The 13,000-nt window shown below is 33.1% G+C and overlaps 1 protein-coding gene across 1 annotated transcript; it reads left to right on the top strand.

The window, feature by feature from the left end:
- The first annotated feature begins 2,201 nt into the window (after positions 1–2,201).
- LOC113717720 (putative late blight resistance protein homolog R1A-3) lies at positions 2,202–7,615 on the top strand. Its single transcript, XM_027242516.2, has 5 exons — positions 2,202–2,765; positions 3,762–5,971; positions 6,386–6,469; positions 6,673–6,756; positions 7,198–7,615. Exons 1-5 carry the CDS (start codon positions 2,346–2,348, stop codon positions 7,331–7,333), a joined length of 2,934 nt encoding a protein of 977 aa, XP_027098317.1. The 5' UTR covers positions 2,202–2,345; the 3' UTR covers positions 7,334–7,615.
- Positions 7,616–13,000: the final 5,385 nt, after the last annotated feature.

Here is a 13,000-nt window from a genome sequence, read left to right as displayed (position 1 = left end):
AGAGATTTATTTAGATTTTTATTATTTTTGTCAAATCTAAGAGTTTTTTTAGATCTATATGTAAGTTCTGAAATTCTTTGTGTTTTCTTGTTAGATCTTAGTATTAGTTTTGAAATTGAACCAGTTGAACAGTAGATCTAATGGAATAGACATGCACAAATATTTATGGAGCAGGTTGTAGAATTAGTCAAATTTGATGGTTTGTCACTCACAAGGTAATCTTTCTTATTTTGTAACTCTGATAAATCTAATGCATTTTCAGATTAAATATATCTGTGACATATTTGATGTATATTTTGCTATTAGTGCAACTTTTTTAGTCAAACAAATCGTGTTGGACGATTTTCAACTAATTCATTCATAATATTGGCTATTGTTTTATCAAAGAAAAACTCGAAAGAGAAAAACACTATGACTTGGTGGATTAAATTTCTTTTTTTCTTTCTTTTGATAAAAAAGCAAATTTCATTAGCAAATTTACTGAAAATTATCTAGCATGATTTGATTTTTATCACAGACATTTAGACTAATATCAAGACAAACATGCACTAGAAATAACAAATTTGTAATTTAATAGATACAAAGATCTAAAAAATTACAAATAAATTTGAACAATACAAAGAATTTTGAAATGTTATCTTATAAGATAAATCGCATTTCAATCATTACATTTGCTAATCAACTATTTTAAATCCAATAATGATAATGAAAATTTTCAAGACAAACCCAAGATCCAAAAAAATTCAATAAACCAAATCTAAAATAAATTCAAATCTAATAATAAAATAAAAAAAGCTACACAATAATCTCACTTTGAACTCCTAGGAGAGTAGAAAATTTTCATTAGGAATCCATATGAGAAATAGAAAATTCTTACTAGGAAATCTTAGAAGATACTTTATCATAGAAAACAAAGTGAAAATGGAATCGATTGGAGAATAGTTTCTCTCCCTAAGAGGAAGACTTTTTGAGAAGAGCCAAAAAAAAAAAAAACAAAAACTTGAATTTGTTGAATGCGTAAAATATGGTGGATTAACTTGGAATAAACTTAAAAAAAAAAAAAAAAGAACTCAAAGCCTAAAGTAAGCATAATGTGAGAGTACTTAAATTTACATTTACCTCAAAGGCAATTGAATCGATGAACATAAGATAGGGTTTGGGGTTTTAATTTAATGGTTTAAGTTGAGATCTTAAAATTTAGAGATTTTGTATTCAAATCTCCCTTTTCTCTTTCTGCTTTTCAAATCTCATCCTTCCGAATTTAAAAAAAAAAAAAAGAATAAAAAAGATAGGGTTTGGGCAAGGAGAATTGCACGTGACAATGCTTATGAACAATGTAAAAACTATTATATGCATGTAAGCATCAAATTACAACTTGTACAAGTACATGAATTTGGTACAAATTCTCATATTAGGATGCGGTTTATTGACTAGTGAATGACCCATCGGTTCTACTATCAAGTAAAATCTTGAGAATTGGTCGCTTGATTCAACCACCGATACAATTAGTATAGGAAAAATAGTTTAAAATATCTCTCATATTTTGTTAAATAAATTTTTTCGTCTTTCACTTTCAAAATACGTCCCTTACAAAATTAGATATGTAAAATTTGATTCTGACCTAGAGTTTTGGTCATTTTTTACCCTGAATCTACCCTGTGAATCACATATGTTTATTTTTTTAAGAACAAAAAGGTTAGATCCCATTTGGAGTTAAGCAAATGACCCGATCATATTCATTTTTATCCCTAAAAAATAGAATTTAACCCCAAATCATATTCATTTTTTCTCCTAAAAAATGAAATCTGACCCAATTCATATTCATTTTTATCACTAAAAAAATGGGATCTAATTTTTTTGTGCATAAAACAAGACTGTATGTAGGTCATGTGATAATTTTAAACTACAAAATGATCGAAAACTTAGGTTAGAACCAAAATTAAATAAAAAAGTTAACATTTTAAAAGTAAAGCACAAAAAAATTTATTTTTACAAAATGTGTGGAACATTTTTAACAATTTTCTCGTAAGTATATTATTTTATGGTCTTCTATCACCGTCTGTTCAACTAGTGAACCCCCAAAAAACAGAACAGGGGTTGCAGTTTGTAAAAAGGGAAAAAAAAAAGATTCTCTGGAAAAGATTATAGAATGACTTCTTACATAGTGGTGGGCGGGGTCAGTCAACCTCTAGTCACTAGTGCTACCCAGGCCAACCCGGCAACCCTGATTACTGCCACATCCATTTCCAGTTTCGAGTTTCAATCATCCATCCTAGTACATGTAGCTTAATTTCCGAAGTCATGTAACACCCAGGAAATCCCTGCAGAGTAAGTGATTTTCAGAGATGGGAAATGTTCCAGACTCAGTTTGGGAATTCATTTTGACAAATCTCAAGGAGCAGATTCAGTACCACTATCGTTTGATTACGGAAGCAGAGGGTAACTCTGAGGAGCTAAGGTTATCCATTAACACGCTTAATGGGTTTCTCAAGGAATACACCAAGGAGCGTTATCGTCAGAATGCCTTTCTCAAGAGCATAACTGACGAGATAAGGCATCAAGTGCTTGAAGCCGAAGATATTGTAGAGACGTATATTTATTCTGTTTTGCTGCAAAAAGCTGGAATTAGGAGCCTTCACAAGCTGGGAAAAGGCATAGAGAAGCTTAACCAAATGGTGAAGGATGATAAACTAATATCGGTGCCGGCTGCCCAAGGTGCTGCCATAGTTGACAACATGTATGTTGGACCTCCAAAGAAGAAAGTGGTAATATATATGCATAATATCACCTTGCTGTCACGTTCATGATACTGATATTTCTTCTTTTTCCTTGGGCAAGGGGAGATCTACACTATATCCAAGCCCAAGAATGAACATTCTAAGTTTTAACTATGATTTCTTGAAAATCTTTTCCTCTCTGATTTGCAGAAAGTACATGAATTACCAGTAGTTGTGTCATCTTATGTGAATTTGTTTAAATATTGTGAGCATTAATTATTTGGAAAGTTAAGAAATATCTATTGCTAATCTTTGAATCCTGAAAAGTAATTCTGGCTCCACCATCGCTCTCTGGGCTTAAAGTCTGTAAGGTACCTTATGCAAAAGTTAGCGAACAGAAAACCGATATGTTACAAACATTAAATTTACTTTTTGGGAATTATCAGAAAAATGCTGATTCTAAATGAATTGAAGTTAAAAGTAAACCAGATCTATTTTGCACTTCTATGGATGGTTTGACCAAGAAGAGTTTTATGAATAAGAAGCTGAAAACTCGTGTTCAATTGGAAGAAAGATGTACTGATACAGGTGCACATGGCATAAATGAGAAAATAATCCAATATGAGAACTATTGGGAAAGTAAAACTTTTTATGAGATATGTTGTGAATTGTTTTGGTCAACCTAATTTCTGGTAACGCTCATAATTTTTAAGATTCATAAATTGTCTTAACTATTTAGAAATTAATGCATTCACTTTTTTTGGTCAAACTGCTAATATGGTTGCTAATTTCTTGTGCTTACCAATACCAAGACACCAACTACACATAAAATTGGAACCTACCTTTCTATTCATGCTACCACTCAAAGTTCTTCAGAACATGTCTCTTGTCGAGTAGAACAAGCCAGTTTTGCATGTTCAAGTTCATTTAGCTTTGTCCTTTCTGTATTTCTTTACCATTTTATCATTGACTTGTGCACATATATATGTACTTTAATTTGATACTGCCTCTGTCATTCTAATTTGATTGTAAATGTATCAACAGGATCCCTCTGCAGGCGAAGCCAATGTAGTTGGCTTGGATACTGACACCAATATAGTAATAGACCTTCTGAAGAAAGAATCTGAAAAGTTTGATCCAGAGCAGCTGAATGTAGTCTCCATCATTGGTATGTTTGGTCTTGGAAAGACTACACTAGCTAAAAAGGTCTTGAAAGATCCCAGAATTCATGTTAGTTTCCCTGATCGTGCATTTGTCAAAGTTTCTCAAGATTACAGCAAAACTAAAGTATTCCAAGACATTCTGCGTGCTTTTATTGATATCACGCAGGAAATTAAGGACATGGAAGATGATCAGTTAACTAAAAAAGTTGAAGAGGAGTTGAAAAAAAGGACATACTTGATCGTGTTGGATGATATCTGGATCAAAGAAGCATGGGAAGAAATCCAGGGTGCTTTCCCCAAACAGAAAGGCAGTGTGGTTTTAATTACTAGTCGAATGTATGACGTAGCTCGTTGTGCTAATCCTTCTGGATTTCATCATGAACCGTTTTGTCTAACTTCTAAGCAGAGTAAGGAGCTACTCTTGAGGAAAGCTGGTTTGAAAAGCTGTGACTTGGATCCGGACCTGGAGGACTATGTATCCAATATTGCCAAAAAATGTGACGGATTGCCGCTGTCAATAGTGGTAATTGGTGGAATTCTACAACGTCAGCCAGATAGTATACACTTGTGGGAAAAAGTGTCAAATGGGGTTGATGATTATGTTGCTAAAGATGAAAGGCATAGGGGTTTACTAAGACTAAGTTATGATATCTTGCCTTTCTACTTGAAGCAGTGCTTTCTCTACCTAGGCGTCTTCCATGAAGGCTCTGAGATCCCAGCCTGGAAAATATTCCGATTATGGATTGCCGAGGATTTCATAAGACCAAATGGGAATATGAGTTTGGAGGATATAGCAGAGGATCATTTGGAAGACCTGGTTGCTAGGAATTTAGTGATGGTGGGTCAAAGGAAAACAAATGGTCAGATAAAGACTTGTCTTATCCACGATACATTGCGCAGTTTCTGCAAGGATGAGGCTGTAGAAGAACACCTGTTTCAAGAAACAAAAGTTGATGAGGCTACAACTGTCAACCCAGCTTCAGGTAGTCATCGCCGCCTCTCCATTAAGCCAGAGTTTTTGGGACATATGTTCTCTCAAAATTCTCTCGAGTACGTCCGGTCCTTTTTGAGTTTTGCCGAGGAAGAAAAACCTTTGCGTCCAAATAATGTCTCATCCATTTGTCAAAGCTTTAAGTTGCTTAGGGTGTTGGATGTCAAATCAATAATTTTCCCCAGTTTCCCTACTGAACTCTTTTTCTTGGTTCTTCTAAAGTACATTGCCTTGTATTTTATGTCCGACACTCTTCCAAAGGGAATGTCTAACCTTTCAAAGCTGCAAACTGTCATATTTGAAACTTCATCTCGGATTCTTAAAGTAGAAGATCACATATGGAAGATGTTGCATCTGAGTCACCTGCATACTAACTCTTCCATACTTCTGCCACCATCTCTTGGCAAAGAACACCAAAGTCAGTCCTCACAAGGTCAAAAACTAGAAACTCTTTGTACAATCTCATCGCAGTGTTGCACAGCAGAGGTCTTCCAGAGGACTCCCAATTTGAAAAAACTGGGAATATGTGGGGAAATAGACCGGCTGTTGGAGGCTAGTGGGGGATCTTGTTTGTTTGCAGGTATCTTGAGCTACATACAACGTGTTCAAAATTTGAAGTTAGTGAATGAGGGTAGTAACTTCAGCTTAAATGTCCTTCGAGCAGACAGCTTTCCAACAAAGCTAACAAGGCTGACTTTGAAGAATACAAGGCTTAAAAATGAACACATTACCACTCTAGGAAATCTACAGTTTCTTCAGGTGCTTAAGTTGAAGGATACTGTATTCCAGGAAGGGAAGCTGGAGACAAGAGATGGAGGTTTTCGTCGTCTTAGAGTTCTGTACATTGGTGCAACAAATTTGTTGAATTGGGAATCTTCTGAGAGTCATTTTCCAACTTTGAAATGCCTTATCATCCGTGACTGCAGTCGGCTAAAGGACATCCCATCTGACCTTGGGAAGATAAGAAGCCTCCAGAGGATTGAACTGTATGATCCCACTCCATCATTGCTTGACTCAGCTACAAAAATTGAGATGCTAAAATTAAGAGAAACCCAAGGTTTCAAGCTTGAGAAGCACTTTAGTGGAGGAAAACCTAACAGGTAAATCAATATGAATCGAAATAATGCTTCTTTTAACTCTCAATCATTTCCTAAAGTACTTCTAGCTAGTCATTACGGACTCTATCATTCTGCCTACTTTTCCATGAGCCAAGTATTGTTCTTTGGATTGGACAAAACTGAAGAATAAGTACTTTAAATCTGGAAAGAGATATTTTACCATATGAATAACCAATTTTAAGAGCCGAAGACTATACAATGCAATCATTTGTTTCTTATCACTTAACTAAATATGCATCTTTTATAAGCTATTTCCAAATAAGAATATACATATCAATTTGGTTGGCTGTTGGTAACATTTTGCAATGTAGTTTACTCCTCAGTCTGTTTCATGAGTTGCAATGTAAAATATTCTTTGCTTCAGAGACAACTTACATTGAACATATTTTTGCTCAGTGGAATGGCCCCCGGTGCTGATGGCAAGGAAAAGGCAACTGGGGATATTTTACCAACTGCAGGAGCCATAACCAAGACAACAAGGTATTTTCTTTTTCTTCCATCGAGCATAGGAATTCTCATCAGTCTGTTTGGTTGGCTATTTCCAAATTAGAATATACATATCAATTTGGTTGGCTATTAGTAACATTTTGCAATGCAGTTTACTCCTCAGTCTGTTTCATGAGTTGCAATGTAAATTATTCTTTGCTTGAGAGACAACTTACATTGAACATATTTTTGCTCAGTGGAATGGCCTCCGGTGCTGATGGCAAGGAAAAGGCAACTGGGGATATTTTACCAACTGCAGGAGCCATAAACAAGACACCAAGGTATTTTCCTTTTCTTCCTTCAAGTATAGGAATTCCCATGTTGAAAATCAATAGGTATAGCTAGAATTTTCAACTTTTTGAAAAAAAAAAACTTTTCAAGCAACGTTCATTTCAATATTCTAGTTATTGAAAATACACTAGACAAACTAGAGGTAAGCGATAGATGGAATGGAAACAGTAGAGATGGGTTAGGTGCAACTTAGGCTTTTTGCAATATACCTATGTTTTTCATCTATTTCAGCTCATTCTACAATGTTGTACCAGCAAAAACCAATAGAACATAGAAGAGAACTGATCGACTGAACCCTTTAGCAAAACACTATTAACACTAGAACAGTGTTAAAAAAATGCTAAATCTTGATTCTTATTTTGATTGGAGTACGTATACATTCCCTGGATTAGATTTCTTCATTTTACCTATTCTCTGGTTCTTTTTTTAAGCGCGGAAATTCCACCGCCACAGAGAGCCATCTCAAAACAATCCATTGCACCAAATGTGAGTGCTCAGACTACTGTCCCGATGAAGAAAAGCGAGAAGAAAGGTTTGTTTAATTGGTTGAAGAAAGGAAAAGATTAATTTAGGTACTGCTGATTCAGAAGAGAGGACGGAGGCTTCACTAAACACCAAAAGGTCCTCGACTTTTCATTTTCCTTGTTCCTTTTTTTTTGTCTTTTTTGGAGAAAAATGATAAAGCTGGCAAAAAATAAGTGATGAATTGAGGGCTCTCCTCTTGTTCATGGTCGATCATGCCGTTGCTGGCTCAGTCGAACTACAAATGTATCAAAAACCTTTTTATGTATCAAACGTTGATGTTTTTATGCATTGGTCATAAACCTAAGTCTCATATTTATTGTTGCATTCTTTGGTTTGTTGTTCCGAATTTAGTATCAAATGAAGCGTAGAGAGAATGACTGTGGAAAGGAAGACGATCAACAATTTCTTCATTCTGGAAAAATGAATGCTTTGGCAACTGTTAGAATCTGTTTAGGAGTGTGAATAGATACCAAACGAGTTTACAGAAAATTCTCAAAAATGCACAAACGAGTGTGAATGCAGGTCAAAAGATGGACAAATGCAAAATTCCTGATAAGAGCAGGAGTTTGACAGAAAAAAAAAAAAAAGAAAAAAGATAAGAGCAGGAATTGAAGAAAGATGGACAAAATGCAAATTTCATGTTGTAAAAATATTTTCCGGATCAAAATCCCAAGATTTTCAAATTATTGTATGAAAAAGTGGAGAGGTGCAATTCTAGCTATTGGTCTTTGTTCTGCTAATTGTGTTTTCAGTGTTTTCAACATAAAAAAGTGTTTAATTGAACATGAGGATAAGGATTACTGAGCAGTGCCAAAGCCTCAAGCCAGTAAATGTTCTACGAAAAAACGTGTTTGGATTGTAAGTTATTTGAAATATTTTTACTGTACCACTTTTTGTGATGTGATGTATGTGAGATAAAAAGGTAATTGGGAAGATAAAAAGGTGTATTGGAAATTGTAATGGTGATGTCAATAAATATATTTGGCCAAATAATTGGCTGTCCAAACACACTCATTATTATTATGGAGCTTGTTTATGAAACTCAACTCTGCAGTAGGATCATACACAAGCACTAAAAAGCATTATTATTAAGTTACTGAACCATAGATTTCGAAACGCAATAGAATCTGAGCATCCGTTAAAAGATTTTTTTGAATTTGAAAGCAACATTTAGCCAATAAAAGTTTTAAATTAAGGGTACTAACCATGGTTAGATTTTGATAATTATTGAGCTCCAGCTTTTTTGCTTACCTTTTGGACTTACTCGTGTTTTTAGTACTCCACTTTTTTAAATTAAAGGTACTTTTTTAAAGGTTCAAAACACCAAGATCTGTTATTCAACCAAGGCGGCAGCCGGTGGGGAGAGAAAATGAAAGAAACAGAGAGGACGAAAGAGACGAAGATGAAAAGAACTTAGAGAGGATGGATGAAAGCGATGAAATTGAAAAACGAGAATAATTGAGCTGTCTCGTTCATCCATCTCCTAATCAGCAATATGATAATGTAAAACTGCTACATAATCCTTCCTCAAGGTACGAAATTCAAGGGATTGCACATGGCACTAGGTAATAATCTTTCATCACTGTCAGTGTTGCATTGGATAAATGATAGTTATATAAAATTTAAATTTAAATTTAAATTTTTTCACATATATCATAAATTCAACGATCATACTATATATACTTTTAATATATATAAAATTTAATCAATAAAAAATTGGCTTAAGTCAGCTAATCAGCAAATTTAATGATGCAATGGAAAACATCAACATAATCCTGCCCAAAGACATGAAAGAATGAAAGTGGATTGATTGAACAACGCACTAAGTTGTAGTTAACAACGCACTAAGAATGATTAACTAAGTTGTAGTTAAGTGGGTTTGGGGGGTTTAGTAGTTAAGTGCTGCGGAGCACTTCAAAAGTTGCCGGCTTTTGAAGTGTCTTCGCAGAGTCCATTTATCGAAACACTCATACAAAAAACTGTGAGTTATGAAAGGGAACAACGCACTAAAAATGTTCTGCTAAAAGACATGAAAGATTGATTGAAAGTGGATTGATTGAACAACGCACTAAAAAAGTTCTGCCCAAAGACATGAATGATTGAACGTGGATTGATTTAACGGGGCACTAAAAAAGTTGCGTCAATTATTATGCGACGGTTCACCTACCGTCCAGTGCATCACAATAAGTACAGTGCTTTCTTGTTTTTTAAAGGGATAATTTCACAAACCTCCCCTGAGGTTTATAACAATTTTAGATAATACCCTCCAATTTTAAAAAATTGCACATACCTTCCCTCATTGTCTTAAATGGCAAAAATAACCTTCATCCATTGTTGAATTTAAAGTCTCCATGAAGCGAACTAATGTATTGTAAATTCAATTTAGTAAATCCTTTGAAAAAAGAAAAACAAGAGTGATAAGCTTCTATCTTGTCATAGACTCCCACAAAACCTAAATCCAATCTTACTCCATATAGTAGTGATTTTAGAGTAAATAAAACCGTTAGTTTCCTCCGCACATAGATTCTTATTGAATTAGTTTTGTTGGTCAAGTAGGTATCAGTATTTTTTTAGCGGATAGGAACAAATTTACTAAAGAACTTTATAAAAATATGAGAGTAATTTTTTGATAAGGGCATTTTAGGATTTTGAATGGGGATTTTTTGCTTATATCAGCAAAGTGAGCTTCAAAGTATTTTCTAAGGGAGGTTTCTATAATTATTTAAACCTAAGGGGTACTATATGCAATTATTCCTTTTATGATAATTTCACAAACCTCCTCTGAGATTTTTGAAAATTTCACTGAGCTCTCTTAATATTTGAAAAATTACATTTACCTCATTTGATTTGATAGTTTTCGTAACAAAACCTTAAAATAATATTAACTTGAACAATTTTTTAAATAAATGCCCAAAAATGCCCTTGTGGAATGAGTTTTAATTTATATCCTATATAATTATAAGATTATTCGTATAATTATAAGGAAAATGTGTCAAAATTTTCATGTTTATATCTAATATTTAATAAACAACTATAATAATAATTTTATTACTATGATATGTTATTTTTGATAGTATTTTATTATAAATGTAGATTTATAAGATAAAAAAATGTTGAAATAATTCATTTAGAATTTATAAATTTTTGGAGTAGTGGGATTATCATAATTTAGTAGTATTTTGGGGTCATTTCTTTTTTATTTATTGTTAATTTTAATACCAAAAAATAGAAAACAAAAATCAGCAAAAACATTGGATTACATATGAAATTAATTCATAAAAAAAATCACTAGTTCGGCATTTAGTTATGATAGAAATCTAGAGGCAATAGTAGTAGTTTTACAGTTTTATTGGCGAAAAATTTTAAAAAAGGAATAAGAATGAAAAAATAATTTTAAAACTCATTCTCAATATAAGCATACCAAAAAAGCGAATTTCATTAAAATATTTAAGGATAAAATTATCATTTTAAATGACAAGAAAGATATGTGTAATTTTTCAATTCTCAGAGAAGTTCAGTGAAATTGTCTGAAACCTCACGGAGACTTCTAAAATTATCCCTTTTTAAAAACTTAAAGAGTGTAGTATTTTATTTATCTAATTTGATGGTTCATTTCTAACTCTCATACAAATTCTTTTAAACCTCTCCTCTCTTGTAATTAGTTTAGAGTAGAAGTAGGATAGATTTTCATCGTTGCAGAAAAAAACAAAAGAAATGTGAACTTATTTTGCAGTTCCAATTAAGGATTTCCATGGCTGTTTCATCACGTAAAACTAATATAGCTTTTAATTGACCAACTAAATAAGAGTATTTTGGGAATATCACTTATGGAATTATAATAAATCAAGTAAATTGTATAAAAAATCACAATATTAAACTTCAAAAAAGTTTTACTTGATGATTTTTTACACTATTTAAAAGTTTTATTTGGTGATTTTTTTATACGCTTTACTTGTTTTATTACAATCTCATGATAATACCCCTATTTAATTAGTCAATTAGGAGTCAGATCAATTTTAGGTAGTGGTGTCACCGCGAAAATCCTTAATTGGAACTGTGAAATAAGTTCAAGTATCAAATTAATCAAAAATAAAAGTGAAGGACTAAATTGGCACTAAAAAAATTTAGGAACGAACAATTTCTCCAATTTTAAATTAAGGGCACTAACCATGGTTATGATTGTTGAGCTTCAGCTTTTTGCTGACCTTTTGGACTTATTTGTGCTTTAGCACTCCGCTTTTTAAATTAAAGGTACTTTTTTAAAGGTTCAAAACACCAAGATAAGTTCTTCAACCAAGGCGGGCGGCCAGGCTGATGGGGAGAGAAAATTAAAGAAACAGAGAGGACGAAAGATGAAAAGAACTTGAGAGGACGGGATGAAAGCGATGAAATTGAAAAACGAGAATAATTGACTCGTCTCGCTCATCCATCACCTAATCAGCAATATGATACAATTAGAAATATTTGGATACAAAATTTATCTTAAATAATATTTTATTTATATTATAAACATATTTTTTAATTCACCTTTTTATATTTCTAATCATATTTTTATCTTACATACATCACATCATAAAAAGTGCTACAGTAATTATTTTAAATAATAGCCTATCCAAATAAATCATTACTGCTGGATAATCCTTCATCAAGGTACGAAATTCAAGTGATTGCACATGACATTAGGAAATAAAGTCTTGGCTTAAATCACCTAATCAGCAATAATGTAAAACATCAGGATAATCCTGCCCAAAGACATGAAAGATTGAAAGTGGATTGATTGAACAACGCACTAAAATGTTCTGCCCAAAGACATGAATTGAAAGTGGATTGATTTGACGCGGCACTAAAAAAGTTGTGTCAATTATTATGTGAGGGTTCACATTCCGCCCAGCGCATTACAATAAATACAATTTTTTTAAAATTCAAATAGTGTAGTATTGTATTTATCTAATTTAATGATTCATTTCTAACTCTCATACAAATTCTTTTAAGCTTCTACTCTCTTGTAATTAGTTTAGAATAGAAGTAAGACAGATTGTCGTTGTTGCAGAAAAAAATTTAAAAAAAAATCACTATTGTAATGTATTTCTTGATTGCCGGGGCGGCCAGGGTCAGGTTCAGGCTCAGGTCAAGGAGGAGAAACAGGGATTTTCTATCTCACATCGGAAATGGGAGGGTTGGGTTTAGTGTATATAAGTCCCCTGGACGCCTTTAAAAGTTATCGGCTTTTGAAGGTTATTCGGGGATTCATGGTTTATTTACGCAAAAGTCTGAGTTTCTCTCAACTTTGGAAAAAAGACAGAAAACTCATTCTCAGGGGGTTTGGGAGGTCTTTACTTCTTAGCAGCGGGGCACCTGTGGGATTTTTTATCCCACATCGGAAATGGGGGGAGTTGGGTTTAGTGTATATAAGTCTCCTGGATGCCTTCAAAAGTTGCCGACTTTTGAAGGTTGTTCGGGAATTCATGATTTATTTACGCAAAAGTCTGAGTTTCTCTCAGCTTTGGAAAAAAGACAGGGAGGAGAAAATAAAGAATTTGATGGTTTGAAAGCGACAAAAATGAACACAAGGGAAAAAAAAAAAGTAGAATAATGAACTTTCACATTCATAAACTGTCCAAGTGTTATTTGAAATATTATTTAAAATAATTACGATAGAATTTTTTTTGATATAATATATAAAATAAAAAAATATATTTAAAAATATAT

Source organism: Coffea arabica, chromosome 11e, assembly GCF_036785885.1.
Source record: "Coffea arabica cultivar ET-39 chromosome 11e, Coffea Arabica ET-39 HiFi, whole genome shotgun sequence".
In the NCBI taxonomy this organism is placed as follows: domain Eukaryota; kingdom Viridiplantae; phylum Streptophyta; class Magnoliopsida; order Gentianales; family Rubiaceae; genus Coffea; species Coffea arabica.
The sequence above is the reverse complement of the archived record's forward strand: the minus strand, read 5'-3'. Positions and strand labels throughout refer to the sequence as shown.

Bases quoted from the DNA above. Each gene is read 5' to 3' on its own strand.
- LOC113717720 (XM_027242516.2), top strand. From the start codon at position 2,346: ATGGGAAATGTTCCAGACTCAGTTTGGGAATTCATTTTGACAAATCTC. The intron at 2,766-3,761 runs GTAATATATATG...ATGTATCAACAG, and splicing joins GACCTCCAAAGAAGAAAGTG to GATCCCTCTGCAGGCGAAGC. The intron at 6,757-7,197 runs GTATTTTCCTTT...TCTTTTTTTAAG, and splicing joins GCCATAAACAAGACACCAAG to CGCGGAAATTCCACCGCCAC.